The sequence below is a fragment of the Mchenga conophoros genome, linkage group LG15, assembly GCF_057382185.1.
Source record: "Mchenga conophoros isolate Kocher_MC1m ecotype Shallow Benthic linkage group LG15, M_conophoros_male_GT1.1, whole genome shotgun sequence".
Classification (NCBI taxonomy): Eukaryota; Metazoa; Chordata; class Actinopteri; order Cichliformes; family Cichlidae; genus Mchenga; species Mchenga conophoros.
The window spans coordinates 34931513-34939706 of record NC_140540.1 but is presented as its reverse complement, the minus strand read 5'-3'; the positions used below and the strand labels follow the sequence as shown (position 1 = coordinate 34939706).

The 8194-nt window shown below is 42.1% G+C and overlaps 1 protein-coding gene across 1 annotated transcript; it reads right to left on the bottom strand.

The window, feature by feature from the left end:
* Positions 1–1618: 1618 nt before the first annotated feature.
* LOC146558752 (transcription factor JunD-like) lies at positions 1619–3704 on the bottom strand. The gene has a single exon (XM_085247046.1). The coding sequence runs from the start codon at positions 3490–3492 to the stop codon at positions 2671–2673; it is 822 nt and encodes a 273-aa protein (XP_085103172.1). The 5' UTR covers positions 3493–3704; the 3' UTR covers positions 1619–2670.
* Positions 3705–8194: the final 4490 nt, after the last annotated feature.

The window sequence follows — 8194 nt, the reverse complement described above, 5'->3', positions numbered from 1 at the left end:
GCTTCTTCAACATCCAGTGAGGTTTTTACTCTGAACTTAAGATTCAGATTAGTTTAAAATAATAACATATGACAGACGCTTGAGTCACCAGGATTTAGCATGAAATTGTCATTTTGGTGGCAAATATCTGGCTGCTAGTAGCTTCAACATCCTCAGGATGTCACTCTTTCACTTTTCATTTTTGAAAGAAATTTGAAGAAAATCTCAGAAACTAGTCAGTGTCCGTCAAAGACCCAGAGAGAGAGAGAAGGGCATTTAAATTTTAAACAACTCACCTGCCACTTTATTAGGTACATTTGTTCAATTGTTTGGTAACATATATGTGCAATCATCCAGTCACATAGAACCAACTCAATGCATTTTAGGCATACAGTTCAAACCAGACATCTGAACGGGGAGGAAAGGTAATATAAGTCACTGTAAATGCAGCTGATAGGCGGGCCTGATGTATTTCAGAGACTGTTGAGCTATTGAGATTTTGCCATGCAGCCTTCTTTTGGAGAATGGTCTCCAAAAGAGCAGCAGTTCTCTTATCAAAAAGCCTTAATGATAACTGAGATGAGAGGGCGTCAGCAATTAAAATGATTACATCTTAAACAACCAAGGTATGCAGAGGAGCATCTCTGAGTGCACAACACACTGAGTCCTGAAGCAGATGGGCTACAGCATCAGAAGATCGCAGTTCAGTCAGCTAGAAACATTAAACTGAAGCTATAATTCACCCAGGCTCACAAAAACTGGACAGCAGAAGATTACAAAAAATGTTCTCTGGTCTACTGAGACTCAGTTTCTGCTGCAAGATTGAGAGGCTTATACTGATGGCTCATTTAAACACCACAGCCTACCTGAGCATTGTTTCTGACCATCTATCCCCTTATCACCACAGTGAACTCATCTTCTGATGGCTGCTTTTAGCAGGATAACACATCGTGTCACAAAGGTCAAATCATCTTAAGCTGCTTTCTTGAACACTACAGAACATGGCCTCATAACAGTCACTGGAAGCATCTGTGGGCGTGGGAGATTCTTATAATTTCAGAATAAAATATTGGTACAAATATCTACAAAACAGCTGGTTGAGTTCTGCTCGGAGTTGACAACATCCAAATAAGTGATTCAGGCAGCTGTCATGATTTGGAGCTATCAAAATAAAACTGAATTAAACTGAACTGAATAGATGTGCTGGATGAATCTCGTCCACTGCCACGAAGGTCAGAAACATTTTGTCCTAAAATGCTCTTGTTTCATTTGTAATTGCACAAATAACCAGCAGAGGGGGAAATCCTCCAGCCTGATGCTTTTATACAGAAATCTAAACAACAGATGAAATTATACTGCCAAAATGTGTTAATGCAACACTGAATCACTAATTCTGAACAGCAAGATAAAATTACACTCCTTAAAGGGATCATTTCCATAAAGTGGCAGAGAAAAAAAATAACAGGTAAACAACAGGTAGTTTCACAATCATTCGAAAACTAATCTTAATGTAACTGCCCTTCATGAAACTGACCATGAAGCCTGACCTGTTTAACACCTTATTTACTGTAGACTACATGTGACCTTCATTACGTGCAGGTAAAAACCCCCCAATAAAAAACAGCGAGGCTGGCTAAAATATGGAGGAAACAGTGTTTATTGCCCAGCAGCATTTATTTCAAACACAACCGCATAAAGCCGAATAACTGTAGGCTAGAGGTGATCGCAACAGTCAGCGCAAACAGAAAGATTACACTCTTCTTCACATTTAAAACAAGAACACATTTGCAGTAAAGACTCGGTAGAGTATTAAAAAAAGAAAGAAAGAAAGAGAAATACACAAGTGTGCAGGTTACAGATAATAAACACTGATTAATTCCTCATGTGAACCCAGCAGCGGGCGACATTCGAGTTTGTCAGCAACATGCAAATTGTTCCCTACAGAAATCCACAGCATGTAGGCTATAAGTGTAGATCAGATCTCATGTATCAAATATGGGTGTGGTTGGCGTTTTCCCTTCTTCTTTTTACAACCAAATCCCTCATATTTTAAGAATATCAGAATCATAAATGTGTATATTATCGTAGAAACACTGTCTGTCTGTTTGGTCCAGCTGACGACTGCATATAAGCAGTCAGTAAACACGTATACGCGACTCTTTCTCCCATTAGGAAAGCCCATGGCATCATTTCATTGAAAATACTGGCAGTTTAAAGCTGCCTTGTTCAATAGTAAACATACATAGAATTAGTTATGTAGAATATATTAGAGGCAAATGCCCTTCATTTCGGCACCAAAATAAATACACCAATTTGACTTAAAAATCAAATACATCATATTGATTTGTTCTATCCGCCAAGTGGGGGCGAGTTTGAACAAATGGTCGAGGAACGCAAACACAGTTTGACTTGCTGCTGGCTGGTATCCGCGCTGAGGTCCATGTGTTGATGTATTTTGTGCCAGGTGTGTTTTACGTTTGATCAATCATAAAAGTTCAGTTTTCTTTTCGATTTTTTTTTTGTTAAACAGACGAACATGAATGTACAGTTTTGGCCTACGTGGCCTGGCATTCATCCCCTGCGCGTAACGGCACACATCTGGGCTACGAGACACACGGAAACCCCAACATTAACAAAGTCCAAGGAGCTTATAAGCTGGTCAGTGGCCCAACAGCAGGTTAGTCCCTCCGACTAGTGCACTTGAACCTCGTGTGGCAGCAGCTGGCAACCGCTGTTCACATGGGTGAGCACCTTCTGCTTCAGCTGGGCCACTTGCTCCCTCAGCAGGCTAGCTGTCGAGGCCAGGTCGGTGTTTTGGGTTTTCAGCGATTTGACCTTGTCCTCCAGCCTGGAGATGCGCTCCAGTTTGCGCCTCCGACACTTGGAGGCTGCGATTCGGTTCCTGAGCCTCTTCCTCTCGGCTTTGATGCGCTCCTGAGAGTCCATGTCGATCGGAGACAGCGGCGGGCTCTCTCCGAAGCTCTGAACGTCGGGGACCGTCTGAGGCTCCTCCTTCAGCGGCTGGACCCGAGACAGCTCTGGCTGCGGCGGGGCTGCCCCTAAATGATGTGACGGAGGAGGCGGGAAAGGGACCGTGTCCGTGGTGTAGTTGACAGTGGTTCCCAGCGGCCCACTGCCGTAACTGTTCAGGTTCGTGTACACCGGTAGATCCGGCTGCACGGTGACTGGGGCGATGTTAGCCCCGAGATCCAGGGTGCTGCTGGGCGGCGCGCCTCCGTTCAGCTGGTTCTGCTTGTGTAAATCCTCCAGCGCCTTCACGAAGCCCTCGGCGAACTCCTGCTCGTCCGTCACCGTCTTCGGGTAGAGGAACTGGGAGCTGGTCGGAGTCGTGGTGACCATTCCGTTGGACTGGATGATTAGCCTTTCCAGCTCTGGAGAGGCCAGCTTGAGCAGCCCAAGGTCCGGGGAGCTGAGGATGCTCTCAGCGTCGCGGAGGTGCGGTTTCAGGTCAGCGTCGTCCGCCAAGCTCAAGTTAATATCCTTCTTCATCATTATTTCCGTGGGTACAATGACAAGTGGCGCTGCTCGACACTCCCTCAGAACTGTGTCCTGCCCATAACCTCACAGAGACGAACCGCGCCGGGAATGATCTGCTCTTAAAATGAATACAACACTTGCAACACTTGTGTGAACACCCCGTGTCGCTCTTCTCCTCTCCTACAGGATCTGAATACACGCCCGCGCGCACCGCCCCGAGCTTTTCTAGCCTGGCACGTTCCATTATGTCACGCCGGAGCGCGCGTATTGGGTAGAAATTACGTTTTCCAGTCTTATATTTGAATAAAAGGACGGGCCGAGCAGAGGATGCAGACAGAGGTCTCACTCAGCGTTGGTTTCAATAGTTTCTCTCCCACCCTGGTTATTTAGTCTCCACTTTGATTTATGAGTCATCCAGTTTAAATCGAGCATTACGCACACCTAAAAGCAGATCACTAACAAAAGTGGCTCAGAAATGTGTGCCGTGGACAGACTGAGTCACCCTGTTAAAAGTGAAGTAGTTTGTAATTACAGTTAGATCGATAAGATAAAGGCACACTCTTTTATAGTTGTGCACTTGTCCACCACCACAGTGGATTATTAAATCAAATGATCAATATAAGACTGAAGAGCAGACTTTCAGCTCTAACTTGAGGGATTAAAAAATCTTACTTTAACTGCATTTTATAGCTTTTTGTTGATTGTAATTTTAGATATGACGACCAAAGTCAGAAAAGTCTGGATGAGGCTTAAAAACAAATAAACTAACAAACTATTTGGTTTATTATTGTCAAAAAGGAATGCACTGACCAACCTGGCTTTATATATATATATATGTGTGTGTGTGTGTGTGTGTGTGTGTGTGTGTGTGTGTGTGTGTGTGTGTGTGCGTATGTATATGTATATATATAAATAAACCAGCGGTTGTAACGAACAGGAAGGCCAGATCAAACCAAACTTTTTAGACAAAGAGCCTGCACAGTTCTATAAACATGACAGATGAAACCAGAGTTAAGTTGGACAAAAATGATGGGAAGAGAAAAGAAACAGCTCATGATCAGGGGAGTAACACATTATCTGTCAAACACTGTGGACATAGTATTAAGGATATCAAATGGTTAATGCCTCAAAGCATACTGCAAGAGCAACCCAAGAGTTGCTCAAGGAAAAGAAATGAGATATTCTTCGATGGCCAAGTCAGTCACCTGATCACAACCCAACATGCTTTTCAGTTATTAAATACAAAACTGAAAGTACAAAAACCCACAACCAATCAGCAAAAAAGTGGCTGCAATGAAGGCCTGACAGAGCACCTCAAGGGAGGACAGAATTTTTATCCAAGCACTGAAAACAATCCTTATATTTAAAATCATGTTAAGTTGTTGAATGAATGGTGAGCCTGTGATAACAAGGGACCTGTGTGTAAAAATGGCTTTAATTCCAAAACAGTATTTTTTTTGTAAAACTTCTCAAACAGCTGAAAGTCTACAAACTGTAAACGTTGATTGATTTGTCTTTTTTTGTTGTTTTCTGTTTTTTAACTCAGTCTTCAAGAGAAACAGTAGAATATGTTAAGCCTTATATAATATTCCAGATTTTCTGTATGCTGTTAAACATGTAGTGCTTTTACTCTCATTCTACCACAAACTCCAGTCACAGCGAGGGACAAAGTCAACTTATGTGATTAAACATGTGAACCATGAGTTTGTTGGGGTTTTACAGAAACCCTGCTGTCCACAAGTGATCATGCCACATTATTTTTTAACACTTGGATTAAATGTTATTGCAATTGTTGCTGTTTATTGCTGTAGAAAGGAAGCTGGACAGGCCTTTAAACCACTCACTGAGAAAAGGGGTTTAGTGGGTTTTCCCAAAACACAGCAACAGTGGCAATAACAGAGTGCACGTCATTCCTCTTGCATGTGAAACGAAGTCAACAAAAACACAACATGTACCATGGTAAATAACAAATATTGTAACTTGACGATAGCTGCACTTCAAGCTTAATATGATTTAAACTTTAATCAAATGTAAAACAAACCCAGTAATGATTAAAGATCGTGTTGTACCAGGTTCATTTTCTATCAAATATATTTTTAAAAAATGATAACAGCAACACTGCACATTAAAATGGAAATGTCCCTTTGCACAATTCTGGATACGAGTTGTGGTGACCCATTGGTGAATCTGTGTGCTCAGACTTAATACTTTTCTCAGAAAAGAGCGTTCACTTCTGTTTTGTGCTCTCAGTCAGCGATTTTAGGACATATCAATTAGGGGAAGTTGAATCTGAAACTGGTTCAATTTCAACATTTCCTCTGGTCAGTGAACAGTTTCCCGCTTTTGGTTTTGGTCTCGCATTTTGTTCATTTCTTCTCTACTTTGGAGTTTCCATTTTCTGACACACATTCCCCAATTTTCTTTTTTTTCATTTGTAAAGATATTTTTAAAGTCAGACAGTTTTTAAACATCTCCATAAAATCAATGTTGTATACAGCAACAACACTTCAAACAACAGTGCTGCCACTTCAACAGCAACTGAAAACGACGCAATAAATTAGTTTGAGTAATCATGGCTTGAAGAAGCCTGTATTGTTTGCCCTCCTTTTCATGTGGTAGATGTGATTATTTCTGCTTTGTACATAAAAACACGGAGGGGCGACTGAACCGACCATGATTTAGTCAGCTGATGAAGAAACCCTGGTTTCACTCATCGGCAGTTGTCTGGCTTTTAAAGGGTTACAGAAAGTGGGTATGTGCGTCACCGGTAGGCCCCATCCATCACTGCAACGCTCTGTGCGGGTGGATCACATGATGGACTCTGTGATGTCAGATCTCTTAACTTGGCGGAAATGGAGGTGGGGGGGAGTAAACCAACAGAGGAGAGATATTTTTGTGTATGAAAGAAGTGAGTGGGGGTGTTGAGACTGGAGGCTCTAGCTGGGAAAGGATGTACCTCTCTCTCTCTAGCTTGCTCTCTCTTTCACACACACACACACACACACACACACACACACACACACACACACACACACACACACACACACACACACACACACTTGTTTTCATATCTTAGTGAGGACAAAAATGAATGCCTAACCCTCACTCTCAGCCTAGGAGTAACCCTGACAATAAAACCACATTTTGAGTCTCAAAAATGCCTTCAAACCCATGGGGATGGGCATCAGTGTGTTTAGCTATTCTCTGGTGAACAATGGGCTTGGATGTCAGTTCCTTAATCATTAATATGCAAATCCTCATGACCATAAATCAACAACCCCTGATCAAAGCTCACTGATCAAAAACCACTGATCAATGGCCATGAGTACCATTCACAGAGAGTTGGGGAATGGCTGCAATCACAGGATTGTAAGATGGTGAAAGATGTACCCTTAGGCCCCCTCCTCAATTCAGAGATGGTCTTTCCCTTTTCATGTAAATGGCCTCCTTGATTCCCTGCTCAAACCGGCATTCCTCCCTGTCCAGGATGTGTACATCCTCATCCTTGAAAGAGTGTCCACTGGCCTGTAGGTGTAAATAGACTGTGGAGTCCTGGCCTGAAGAGGTAGCTCTTCTGTGTTGTGCCAGCCGCTTCGCCAGAGGTTGTTTGGTTTCCCTGATGTATAAATCATGGCAATCCTCCTGGCACTGAACTGCATACACTATATTACTCTGTTTGTGTCGGGGGATCCGATCCTTGGGGCGGCATTGTGCGCAATAATTACTAAAATCTCACCTGTATTATAGGAGGAGCACCGTCTGTCCTCAAGTTGTCCTGGACATACGGATTGGCGTCGGCTACCTGGTTTGATAAAACTGGTTTAATAATTGTTGAGCTCAAAGTCACTTGGTTTCTCCTGCTGAAAACAGTACGTCCAGATAAGGAGCATCGACTTTCTGCCATGTGGAAGTCAGTAGGTAAGAAATTGATCTGAAAAAAATTAAAAATTAGAAAAAATATATATATATAGTGTCGACTAAACCATAAACGAGTAGATAAATACATGCAGGATCCAGGATCCAATCTCATATTGATTTACACACTAACCGCATTCTGATACAGATTCCTCACATCTCATTGGAAAGTATTCCAGTAAACAGAACTTGGCTAAGAGCCTTTTTACTGTAATACATGCTTGTCATGTGATTTCTGAATGCTCTGGAGTGTTTCAGCATGAGTCAACAAAGACGCTGTGGAGCAAACTCAGGTCTCCAAGAATAATTTTCAAGGCTGCATGTTAAGGCAAACCACTATTAGCAGTCAGGAATGCTTGGTATTATTTATTGTAATGATTCCTCTGTGCTCCAAAGAGCTCATTGGTGCATTGAGCAAAATTGATGTGTGGTTTGCACTTTAAATATTAAATGTGAATAAAGGAGTAGAGTAGCATGGATATGAGCCCTTTGAAGGTCTTACAAGAAATCTGTGTTGACCTCCTGTTTTCAACAACTCCTTCATTTAAGTGCTGTAAAGTTTGAATAAATGAAAACATATGTGATTCTGCTGGAAAAACTTAACTGAAATGTTATTAAACGATGCACACGTTTGTATTTGTAGTTGCTCGTGCTGATCTCTGTAAGTGAGACACTGCCTGCGTTGCATCGTTGCATGTGACACTGTGGGCATCTGTGTTCAAAAATAAAACAGATGTTTAAAAAAAAACATATCTCAGATCTCATTTCCTTTTGTAGCACTTATCTTTCATGCGTAATCATT